At 32.4% G+C, this 13,312-nt stretch overlaps 1 protein-coding gene and 1 non-coding gene across 2 annotated transcripts; both read left to right on the forward strand.

The window, feature by feature from the left end:
* The first annotated feature begins 4,950 nt into the window (after positions 1–4,950).
* Prosalpha6 (Proteasome alpha6 subunit) lies at positions 4,951–13,055 on the forward strand. The gene is made up of 6 exons (XM_068766891.1): positions 4,951–5,040; positions 6,633–6,883; positions 7,771–7,930; positions 9,079–9,288; positions 10,202–10,384; positions 12,708–13,055. The coding sequence occupies exons 1-6, from the start codon at positions 5,038–5,040 to the stop codon at positions 12,726–12,728; spliced, it is 828 nt and encodes a 275-aa protein (XP_068622992.1). The 5' UTR covers positions 4,951–5,037; the 3' UTR covers positions 12,729–13,055.
* TRNAW-CCA (transfer RNA tryptophan (anticodon CCA)) lies at positions 11,508–11,579 on the forward strand. The gene has a single exon. It is a non-coding gene; the product is annotated as a tRNA-Trp (tRNA).
* Positions 13,056–13,312: the final 257 nt, after the last annotated feature.

The following is a 13,312-nucleotide window of genomic DNA, read 5'->3' on the forward strand; positions in this document are numbered from 1 at the left end:
AACATCATTACGATATTTATTATTTCCGATACGATTGATTTTGGATAGGGCGTTTCATATATTAAAGGGGAGCAATCAACCTCTATTTATTATAAACAATAAAACAATTTGTAGTAAATAACATTCATTTTGACGTAAATAAACTGATCTCAGTACGCTTAATCCGAAACTATTCAGTTTGTGTGCCGGTACGGACGTGAGAGGCGGCGCATTGTCGCCAGGCCATTGTCGCCTCGTCTTACCACGTCCTGCCACGTCTTAAGATTTAAACCGTATTGTTGACACCGCAAAGCCAACACTATGTTGCTTGAATGTTAATACGTTTATCTAAAGATACGGTATACACGTAAGTAGAATGTTGCGAGCGTATTAATCTGTGGCTTTTCAGAAAAGAAAATATAATAGAACAGTGGTAGCCTACCCTAGGTTTAATTTCCAGTACAATAACGTACAAAATTCACTTCTTATGCAATAATTATTTAGGGTTGCCACCTCGCATAAACAACCTTCCGGAGGATAGACAGCAGCGTCCTCTTCATGCTGTAATACTGCACTGCAATCGCCATCCCGCTTATCAAGCGTGGCGATTATGGTATATCCATCCATAGATATTATTACAAGACGCCTGCCTTGCAGTTGATGTCTATTGCTTGAAACCTTAACCTTTTCAGTACGGTGCTTGTCGGCCACAAAACCATACACAGAGCCGAGCGTTGACTTTATTCGTGAACCAAAAAATTTTGGCCGATCTTTGCTATTACTTTTCATTATAATAATTTTGCGTGAAAGTAATGCTTATCTGTATCCGCTTCTAATAAAAAACACTTTCATCACAGCGTGTTAAGGCGCAAGACGGGCTCAGTGTGACGGCGGGTAAGAGCCGACTGTGCGCTTACACCGACGATTATAGTCGACGAGTTCACGAAGCCCTCCGTTCCGTGAACCCGTTTCTGATGAAGCTGTAAAAGCCGCAAGGCAAATCGCAAAAACTTCATATGAGACAATAGACAATAGAATATAGTCGACGCTAATAAAGCAGTGGTTAAATTAATGGCACGCTTCTATAAAAAAGAACCACTAATTTAATAGTTTTATCTATGTATGTTTTATCAATGATATGTTTCAACACTAACAGTGCGATGCTGTGAAAGATTTTGTATGGAAATATCATGCAAAACTATAACGTATTTCGTTCAGCTTAACTAAAAAAAAGACTCATTCGAACAATAATTGTTTAATTCTTGTCGAAACATAATAACATATGACTTTATATTTCCTCTGTTTTATAGACTCATCACTACATCTATAGAACCATAAGTTGAAAAGATATGTAATTTTGTGTGAATATTCCTTACACTTAGAGTAGGCTAGCTAAGAATGAATTTTGACAAATTCCATCCGCAATGGGGATTTGGGAGGCGCTTGTGAAGTTCGCAAAGAGGACTGTGGACAGCTAATCTATAATAAAGTGTATAATAATCATCCTGTAGGTTATTGATGTAAAAGATTTTTCACTTTCACACCTGTTTTCTATTAGAATGCTACAAACCAATAACATCTGGTGGTACAAAATCTGCAGAAACCGATTGTATACATTAATTTATTTTAGTATGTATTTAGAATTTTGAACGCTTTTTCCTATTATATTATAATAACGTTATTTATAATCTCTGAAACGATTGGTTTTTGTGTTCCAAACATTAACTGACGATAAGTGGACTATACATACAAGTGTGATGTGGAAAAACGTTTATTTAATTATTAAAACAATTTGTGCGCGGAAAATGAATAATTCGCCTACGCGCGGTTGCGCATCGAACCATGGCTCAAATCCGACTCCCCGAGAACTCCAATGGCCGCGGGCGCACGTGCTGCGTCTTGGCTACCTGTCAAGAGCAAGCAAGAGCGCGTATCGTGCACGCCGTGCGAGTGAGCGAAACGAGTGGGCGAGACGAACAAAAGGTTAAGCGTTGTGACGACGTCCGCGGGAACTTTCACATATGGCGGCTTTTTATATAGCAATATTATTACACAAGTCTTTAAATCTTTTACATCTGTAAGCAATCACTCTGTATAAGAGACTTCTACACATGTACTGACTCATCATGATATCTCGGAAACCATAAGGCTTAGGAACTTGAAATTTGGTGGGAAAATTTCTTTCGTTAAATACAAGTGAGTTAAGGACAAATAAATATGAAATTTAACCGAAAAATGGGGTTGAAAGGTCATTCATTAACACGTTCTCTGTTAACACGGTCAATGCTGACTGTCAATGAGGTATCCCTTTAGGCCTTTTAAAAATCATAAATCTAGTTAAAATTTACTAAATTATTTTTTTGTTTATATGCTTTTATCTTTTACTATATAACAAAAGTAAATTTGAGCCATTATTTATGGATGGTTTTTTCAATAAATATCTTTGGTATCGTAATTGTTGTTTTTCTTTGAAAATTTTTCAAAAACTCAACTTGTTATGTAAAAGCTAGAGGCCCAAGCGAGTCAATTAATATGAGATTTAGTTTGACAGCACTGCCCAACAGCCTTGAATGCGGCTTGAACTGGAATATGTCATCCATCATTGACCGACACGGCCTGGACAGGACACTACTTTTTATTTTCGGCAGAGAAAATGTTAAGTTCGCGAATTGTGCACAAAATTGCCAGTACTCGTATTTATTTAAAAATAAATACTATTTTGTTATTTTACTTTTAGATTTTTATATACGATTCAAAGTTCACCATTATTTTGTTTGAAAAATGTTTTAAAATTATTTGATGCTTTTGACAGGTTGCCACTATGCAAAAGTTTTAATTGAATAAAACGCTTGACCAAGTTTAAAATGCTAGCAGATCGAATTTCCGTTGCACTGTTTTCATAACGAACTTTAAAGTAATCGTCTGAGAATTCTTTCATTTCTTTTTTTCTAGATTATAATTGAATGTATAACAATTCCTTTAATTTATTTAAATGATAAATTATTTAAATTTTGACGTCCATTTTCGGTTGATTCGTTTATTTAATCCATTATTAATGATAATAATTTTAATTTCTATAACATCGGAATCACAGTAACACTTACTGTTTATTTGTTAAGCAGTAAGTGTACTACTACTAGTGTTGTTAAGTGCATTCTACACACTTGTAAAATGACAAAAAAATAACTTGGACTGGTGTTGATTTATATATTGTCTTTATTGAAACAAAATGTAACAAAAATGGGGGGAAATCTATCAGTTTGACTGATGGTATTTTTAGCTTTCCGAGTTAACGTAGTAATATTTTTATTTTAATCATTTTTTATATAAATTAAGCTTCATAGAGTGTCGAAAGAATACTGTAATAGAATGAAATATCATTATTTTATCGTTAATAAAATAAATATAATGTAACCTCGTGAGTTTGATCACTTGTGCTTTCTATTCTTCTTCTTATTTTCAGCTGGTAGACGCCCACTGCATGGCATATGCCTCCTTTAAAGATCTTCAGGATGACCGGTTTTTTTATTGAAGAAATACATGACTTCCACGGGCTTATAAATATAAGCCCGTGGATACTTTCCTTTATATCATAAAGGGTACCGACTAACGCGGCGTATCTAGAAACACGCCGTTAGTTGTGACAATATTTGTCAATGTGTGTATTAATCTTGGTTTTTCAATTCCTCAAAATGCGTCAAACAAGGCGGTTGTTGTGTACGATGAATGACACTTTGAAAATGTTAAATAAAGAAATTTTATAAAAAAATTTAAGTCCACTAATTACGTCGATTTTTCCATCTATATCCTCCTTTCATTATCCTTTCTGTAATTCTGTACTTGAGTGGTATATAAAAGTTCGAGCTGGCGCAAAATTATTATTAACACTACTTTTAAGTTTTGAAGTTCCTTTAAACTCAATCATTTTAACGACTGAGTGAATGCCGGCCCCATCGTATATCTCTATGGGTCGATAATCAAATGGACCACTAAGACATGCTAATAAGGTTTGGACAACAGTGAAGTGCAATAAAGATTGTAGTCGCACTATGAATTGTATGCAAAGAATAATATGTATATATATATTATATCTTTGCATACAAATCATATAAATAACAAGCTCACGTATACTCGAGGTCACCCGATGGCTATCATATGATTCATGCTCGTTTTATTACGATATTATTTCGTTATTTATCGTTTAATATGGAACCTACAAAAATTAGACATGAAAAAAATCACTCACTGCTGATAATAAATATTAAAAATATAGTTAAAACACATAACATAAATTATGTGTGGCGCAATCCGCTTCCGTCTGACCCTATGTCCTGCTTTACACGCCATTCAGCTAAAATGATAATGTTGATAATGAAATAATCTGCGTCAGGCATACGAGTACAAGAGGTGGTTCTTATATCTTAAATTTTTTTATTCGATGTGCTATAAACCTTGCACGACTTTTAGTACCAACTTAAAATAACCAAAAACAGCTTAATCTGTTTAAATATTCGCAGGTTGGCGACCCGCGATTTAAAGACAGTCCTAACAATATCGTTGTATACAAATAAATCGGTAACAAATTTATACAAAAAATGTTTGCTTTTGTTGCGCTCTTTAGCAAAAATTTGCCATTGCCAAAACATTTGCCCCAAAAATAGATAACAATTAGGTCTTGATATATATCTTATGTAAGTGAAAATAGTGATTATTATTAAAAATTTGATTGCTTGCATTTAATTCACAACTTTCATTTACAATTTTGAGATTATTTGTATTAATTTTATTCGGACATATGCTCACGTATTATTATACACAATTTTTTATGACGAATTTTATTATTTTTAAATCAATCTATATAATTTTAGAGATAATTAGAATCCTTAAATAAGTAAGATAACAAGTCGGTATGGAAATACTAAAAGCAGCATAATTGAAACAAAGGATACCTGGTAACATTGTTGAAAAAGTATTTGTCAGGCTGACATTTTCAAAGTCATCGTTGCTTAGCGTCGGCTATTTTGGGTTACCTTTTCAAATACCTGAACCTATAATAAAATGGTATGTAAACATTTAAATAATAATTTCCCAAGTAATCTATGTAAAACTTTCAAATATTCATGTGTTCATCATTACTAAGATAATGTAAATAAGAATTATAATTTTTGGTCTAATATGGTTATACTGAATGACTTGTATAATTTTAGTAGAAATAAAACTCTGAAGAATGTCAATATAACGTGATTGAAATATTCTATAATATTAGAAAGTTTTTGACTTTATAACTTCTATAGTTAGTAAACCTTTTCAACAAAGTACTATCATTTTTGTTTATAAATTATGCGGCGTTATAGTTTTCTGTTCAATGTTCAATGAGTTTTTCAGAATATACTAAAACATGAGTATTAATAATACTATATTCGCCAGTCGCTAAATACGGCCTGTACTGGAGCGGTCACCAAGACTATCTTTAAGGAAGGCTTATGCCTTGTTTTAAGTTCACGGACCATTCCGCTCTGTGAACTTGTTTCCGATGAAGCTGTAATAGTCCTCGGGCTAACGGCATCAACTTCAACCGAAACCATGTAGTTATGCATTGTCGTCGGCGTCTATTGGCTGACATGGTAATTATGATGACCAATTAGTCACTATCAGAAAACAGCAAATGTTATTAATTGGTCTGAATAAACTCAATGATTTATGTGCAGGGGATATGCGTTTTTTTAGATTTTAAATTGATTGTTCCTGTTTGTTCTATGCTTTTGGACTGATTTCATTTAACTTTTAGAATCAATTTGTTTTAAAACTTATTAGAGGTAGTTAAGATTTGATACTAAGTCATAAGGTTCTAAACTAGCACTGGCTTTAGAAAATCTGTGGCAGACAATAGATTCCCATTTTTTCTTATCATTGTTTTCTAAAAAACAATTATAACACTGAAATAAAAGAAGTAAACTTAGGACATAAAATTATAAAAAGTTTCACAGACTGTTTTTTAATCACCTGAAGAAGTATATATTAGGGGAACTGGAAAGTAATGTTGCTTTCTTAAGCTAAATTCACATGACTACATTTTTAACAACTTTTTTCAAAATCAACAATATATTCACCTTCATTATCAAATACCTTTTGCCATCTAGTGTACAATTTTTTATTACTGGAGTGGTAAACATTAATAGGTTTTACTGTAAAATATATCCAGTTTCTCTATCACAGTAAGTCATAAGCGTTTCATTTATTACATCAACATTTGTTTCATTTGCAGTACTGAATACTTCTCCTATTTTGCTTTTTAGCCCTTCTGGACTATAAATTTAGAAGAGCGGAACTCAAAATAGAGATATATAATCATTTATCTCTTTCCATTGTATTCAGACCTATGCAGAATGGTTGTAGAATTATATGGTCTCACTCCTTTTCCTGTTTTGTGTAATGAGAGTTCAGAAACTGCCACCTTTATTATGTGATTCCTCTATTATGATGTAACCTGTGACTACTTTGTTTTCTGGACAACATTTGTGCTATTTTGCATATTCATTGCCCTTTGAGCCACTCTCAGTTTAAATATGACTTTTCTGGTTGTAATACAAGCTTCTGCTATATAAATTACAGGAAAAATACTTGAATAATTAAAGTTTAATTTGATTTTTCAGTTCCGTAATCAATATGACAGTGATGTCACAGTATGGAGTCCTCAGGGTCGCCTACATCAAGTTGAGTATGCTATGGAAGCAGTGAAACTAGGCTCAGCAACTGTTGGCCTGAAAAATAAACAATTTGCTGTACTGATTGCACTGAAAAGGGCTGTAAGTGAGCTGTCTGCATATCAAAAGAAAATTATACCTATAGATGAGCATATTGGTATATCAATTTCTGGGTTAACTGCTGATGCGCGGATGCTGAGGTAATAAATAATAGATATTTCGTTCAACATCTAAGATTCATTTAATAACCTTTCAATATTGATTAATAACAACAAAAACCATGTAATTTTAGGTTTATTCAATGTACTCCAAACAAAAATTGTAATCAATGAAAGATTGGTAAAAGATTTTTAAGTTGAAGGATGGTTTTAAGGGGGGTTCCAAGTAATTTTCTATCATATTGGGTTCTTCTAGTATTTTTTTGATTTACATAAGTGGTTACAATAAATGATCCTATTAATAAATCAATATTATACATTAACAGTATCATCATGACTGGTACATATTCATATTTTATCATTAATAGAGCTTGGATATCAGGATGCATAGTTAGTACGGTTACTGCTGCATGCTGTCATATTGCCCTATGCATACCTTGCATCATGCAGCATAGAGAAAACTAGTGTTCTCCGTTCAGGTAGCAATACCTCAATGATTTTTTTATGTTTGTGTATTGAAAACAATAATATTTCAATGCATTATTGATTGACAGTTAATTTAAATCAACAGTGTCTGTGGGCATATATGACTGACTCATGTTGCAATGAAAAAAGTTCTCTTAGGGCTATATTACTTCCCAACTGACTAGCAACTTGCATGCAAACAGTGCTGCAGTTACTGTGTTAACTAATGAATCTGAATGCATAGATAGACTCAAAAATAGTTACATTGTCTGTGCTTAATTGTAGCCATCCCTAATTTCATTGCTGAATAAAACTAGGTGAAAATTCAATTATCTGTTATCATACAATAACTTATGTTATAAATTCATGTCCATGTATTATAAAATAAGACTTAAAATTCCAAAATGGAAGGAAGTAAATTTTAATTTGCTGGAGCACTAATTCCTATTTTGTTCTTTTTCTAGTCGGTTTATGAGAACAGAATGCCTTAACCATCGCTATGCCCATGATGCACCAATGCCGGTTGGACGTCTTATTGCATTAGTAGGCAACAAGATGCAAATTTGTACTCAGAGGTATGACAAACGTCCACTTGGTGTAGGATTACTTGTTGCTGGATATGATGTAAGTATACATTTATATATCCTTATTTGAAATCTTAAAACACAAAACTATCCATTTCAAATCGCTGTGATTTGACTAATAAATTTTTTTTTTCACTAATAATATCAGGACAAAACAGATAAGACTAATTTATCTAGAGCAGAGGTGGTCAAATTGGGGCTCACAAGCAACTCTTTTTGATTGACAAATTATTTCAAATTTTAAATTTATATTACCCATATCACCTATTGGGAAGTCGAAACAAATTACTGGTGTGAATATTATTATTATTCCACCATAAAATTTGCGAAATCCTGACACCCAGCATCTTAAGTATTATTAGGAGTGCTGTCATATGTGTGCCATTATACCTAATTCTTATACACATATTTTGCACTTTGTAATAATTTCAATAAATATGATTTTTATAAAAAACATTCTTTTGCATATCCAATTGCAGTTCGCAAAAGATTTCAAATTACTAAAAATGGCTCGCATTATCAAAGGGCGTGGCCACCCTTGATTTGAAGGGTTCATTAAAAACAATCACGTAGATTTTTTTATCTCGGTGCATATATACAATCAGGCTATAAGCATATTTGCCTCCCCCCCCCCCCATCCTCAATCATGAATATGCATTCAGCAGGTAATGGCTGGCGGGCGGCGCACTTTGTTACACGACTACCATTGCATGTGCGGAAGTTGCTAAATATTGGTCCTTCTATGTAACAAACAAAGTCCATAAACTTGCAAATTTAAGAATGAATGTTTAAAATTAAATCACATATTTGGTTTTTAATTATTGTTAGTTACTAATACTTTAATACTAGTTGGTAGTAAAAATTTCTTCTCTGATTTGGATCTCTCTGAATGTGAGCCTACTCTTAAGTATTTTGTCTGGATTGTTCTTATTGAAAATCAATGGAAGACTTAACTTCATTTGTGGAAGACCAAAGATTGAAATTATGATTATGATCCTCTTGCTTTCTCTCTTACATTTCATCTCATAATATATCCTGGATTCCTCATGATATTTTCTCCAATGTAATTGTGAAGTGAATAGAATCTTAAATCCACAATTGTTTTCGCAGTGCCTGAATGCAAATTGATCTCTTTAACTGATTGTTTTAAAATAAAAAAAACTGTATGTTAAATTTCTAATATTTCAGGATCAAGGACCTCATATCTACCAGACATGTCCTTCGGCTAATTTCTTTGATTGTCGTGCTATGGCTATAGGGGCTCGGTCTCAGTCAGCCCGCACATATCTGGAAAAACATCTTTTGACTTTCGTTGATTGTGACCTTCAAGAACTGGTGGCTCATGGATTGAGAGCTCTGAGAGATACACTCCCTAATGAAGTTGAGCTTAACACTAAGGTATAATGTTCATTATTCTTCTTTATTTCAATTTAATTTCAACATTTAATTTATATGAATCTACAATCAGAATAGGTGGAATGATTCCTGACAGTAGCTCTGCTAGGACATAACATAATGGTTTAAAAAAACAGTAAATCACAGAGAATTGAGTTCAATAATAGATTAGTCAGTTGTCATTTTGTGATTATCACTTTTTCTTATGGATTTTGTCATCACACCTTTTAACACATAGATAAAACTACATTTTGAACGCTTATTGCTGTACATGTGTTATGTAACAATTTGCAATATTTAAAAAAAAGCCTTGAAGTATCAGGATTAGAGACCATGGGTCAGTAAGTGCAGGGTGTACAGATAGCCTCTTTAAAGTCATCAGGCCTTGCAGTCTTATTAGAAATCTGCCATGGAGACTTGTCTTCAAGCTGTGGATATTCTATGGCTGGAATGATGATGAAAACTAAAAAAAAATCATCACATATTCTCGACTTCATTATTGGAAGTCCTACTAAGACAAGATGTATTTAATATTTAAATAAATTAAAAATTAAATACAATTAAGTATTTCATGGCCATGGCCCTTCATGCATTTCCCTGCCATCTATCTCTGTGAAAAAATTACATATGTATGGCAAATTTTTTTTCAAAATATAGTTCTAAGTTTCCTAATGTAACATACATAGTGCGTAAGGGTTAACCACACACACCAGTATCGAGTCTATTTTCGATTTGGGAAACATTGATATAGACAGTTTTGTTTGAATTTTAGTTGAACTACTTTTTGGTATTAGTAGGTAAGTATAATTGTTATGTCAAAATACTTACCGGAGCAGAAGAGAACACGAGAGCAGGAAAAACTGATCAATATGGGTATAATTTTCGTTTACCGAATTCTGATCGTTTTTTTTTTCAGAATGTGTCTATTGCTATTGTTGGTCCTAAAACTCCACTTCGTGTCAGTGATGAAGCAGAGTTAACTCGCTTCTTAGCTCTCGTTGAGGGAGAGGAGAGACGTGGTGGGAGTGGCAGCGCAACTGGCGACGCAGGACCTGCCCCTGACAGAGCCCCGGGGGACGAGAGAGACCCTCAGCCAGCGGTAAGCCCTTTGCATCTTAGTCACTACAAATATTACTTTGAAACCTAACAAATTTAAATATTGTTATATTTTAGAATTACTTTGTTATAATTAATAATAGCTGTCCCTCGTCTGCTTTCCGTTATGTAAAATATAGAGAAAAATATTAAATTTCTCTATCTAGCTACCTATTCAATGAAAGGAATATTCCTATCAAATATCAAATTTCTAGTCCATGGTTTCATAGATATAGCGCCTAATAGAAATTTCATTGTATAAACAATTTAAATAAGAATTATGCATAAACCCTTGAAGAAGAAGATTCTTCTTAGTTTTCACGTCATTTCTGAAGGCCGTTTTTCTATACTATCCTATGCTTTCCTCAGGGCAGTAGTAATGGAAAATGCAGTTATTGCTTTGACTTATAGCTAATAGTAAGTAGGTATTTTAAAATAATATGACTTTCGTCAAATATCTTTTTGAGTGAGCCATATTGTTTCAAAGTAACATTTCAAGTATATTAAGCTTGTAAATAGACAGATAAATAAAAACCAACTACATCAAATTTTGATCACGACTGGGATAATTTTTTTAGTAACCTGGACTTAAGGGCCTTTCGCTCAAACCTCAAATGGGAGGTACATTATTTGCAGGATAGTAATAATACTTTACTCTTTCTTACTCTACATGTTCACTCCCATGTCTCTGATGTTACTTGTCATGTCTCTTTCATTACAATATCTGTGATTCTTACAGGATTTAGAATATTTATATTCAATTATCTATAAATATGGTAAAATTTGGCAATTACTGTAGTAAGCTTTTTTAATCAAAAAATGAGTAAATGAGGCAGATGCCCCTTTAAGTTGTGCGAGTGAGACATCAAACTTTACCTGATTTTGCAAAACTCGTCAAATAAGGCTTTTAGTTAACTTCTAAAGATTGATAACTTGATTACTTTAGGAAAAAAAAAGGTGTTTTGTCATTTTATGAAATAAATTATTAATATTGCATACCAATTTCAATAATTTCTCTCTATTTGTACATAAATAATAAAAGAAAATTTATAACAATATATTTAAATTCGAATTATGAAATGTAATAACAAAAATTTATGATAATGGTTTTCATAATTATACATATCGACTCCGTGGCGCAACGGTAGCGCGTCTGACTCCAGATCAGAAGGTTGCGTGTTCAAATCACGTCGGGGTCAATCCTTTTTTTAACATTTTTATTTCATACAATTATATTAAAAAATTAACTTTTTTGATTCACGCATAATAAAAATTATTTAACCTGTGCATTTATTACTCATAAACTTTTTTAGTTTACTTCTAGCAACTTTATTTTAAATTACTAATAAAAATTCATCAATTATTATAATTTATTAATTCTTAAGGTTTTAATATTCTTTAAAATATTTTCTTTTACACACAATTACTTTATATAAGAGCTTTTAACTTAAAAAAATATAATATTTGATTACGAAAAATTTTTTACCTTTTCAGTGGAACTTTGCAATTAGCGAATTAATTCTATTTTATATTTTATCTTAACTAAATTTGCTTACTTTTTATTTAATAAAATTGAGTTATATTTATTATCTATTAAATTACATAAGAAGCTAAAATTAATTGAAATTAATAGATAAAATATCTGTTTTCTCAGTCTGTCTGTCTCCAACCAAGTGTGGTTAGCCTATAAAACTCCATTTGCATCTCGAGATTTATGTAGTACAAAAGTTCTTTCTATAATTAGCCAACACTATAATTTTATTTATTTATACAAGCACACAATCTATAATTGAACCAGTTAAATAATAATCGTAAGAGTCATGCTATTGTTTAATCTAACAGATGTCAGGTCTTGTTAAGCAATTATGAAAAATAAAAAATCCATTATTCGCTCCCAACTGTTTGAGTAACATATTGACATCAACTTCTGAATTTGTTGGGTTGTCTTTAAGACAGGAACCACCCTTGAACTTTACATGCTTCTCTATCTCTAGAAATTGCTCTTCAACCAGGATAGTCATCCATATATCTTTTGCATGCCCTTGCTCAATTTTTCATCCCTGGGAAACCAACCACCATATGATATTCCTTGTTGGTTTTTTAACGCAATATGGCAGATATTGGCACATTGTTGTGGTGATTGACATTCTTTAAATTCTAACTGTCATGCACCAGTCTTGTTTATGTATATCTTCTAAAACAATGTTACAATTAACATGGAATATCTTGCATTGTTATCTGAGTAGTCTTATGTATTAAATTCGCTCGTGAGAATCCTGTGTAATTTAATATTAGAATTAATCTTTACAAATAATTTTAAATTCCAGGTTGCAATGGACACGGAATGATAAATGACCGCTTAGAAGAGTTGGAGAAGCAAGGAGTGGCAGATGAGATAGATCTACTTTTCTTTCACTCTTTGAGACTTCATCTAAAAATTTACAAAAACATTTCCTCCTTTGTCCCTTCTTGTATCCCTAAAGGAATGCCTTGGCCAGTGTTTGGATAAAGATTTGTTGCCACATTAAAAAATGTAGGCATATTAAGAAATATTGTAGAAATGTCATTAATTCTTTCATCTAAACACTGGCCAAGGCAAAACAAGAGAAAATTCCTTCTATTAATTTTTCATTGTCTTATGTATTAATTTTTGAATAAATGTCCTTGTGTTTTCTTTCCTTTTTTATACCTGCATTAATGTTAATTGTAAAATTACTTATTCACTTTATTTGTTCCTCTGGATCATTATCCAGACATTTATGGCCTTAGTTCACAAAATGGTCCAGATGGAGGATCCGCAAGAGTTACGGGACACTCGCCAGAAGTCTATGTTGCCTTGCCAAAGAAATGGGGCTTCACAATAAATTGATATGAGGGGGCTCCATGAAAATCTATCTGCTTTCAAAAGTAATATGTACTGAAATGTTTGCTT

Source organism: Battus philenor, unplaced genomic scaffold (assembly GCF_028537555.1).
Source record: "Battus philenor isolate CCGP_79_NKW_IND1 unplaced genomic scaffold, ilBatPhil1.0.hap1 SCAF_22, whole genome shotgun sequence".
Classification (NCBI taxonomy): Eukaryota; Metazoa; Arthropoda; class Insecta; order Lepidoptera; family Papilionidae; genus Battus; species Battus philenor.

Excerpts from the sequence above, each read along its gene's own strand:
- Prosalpha6 (XM_068766891.1), top strand. Across the intron at positions 7,931-9,078 it reads TACTTGTTGCTGGATATGAT|GATCAAGGACCTCATATCTA; the intron begins GTAAGTATACAT and ends CTAATATTTCAG. Across the intron at positions 9,289-10,201 it reads AAGTTGAGCTTAACACTAAG|AATGTGTCTATTGCTATTGT; the intron begins GTATAATGTTCA and ends TTTTTTTTTCAG.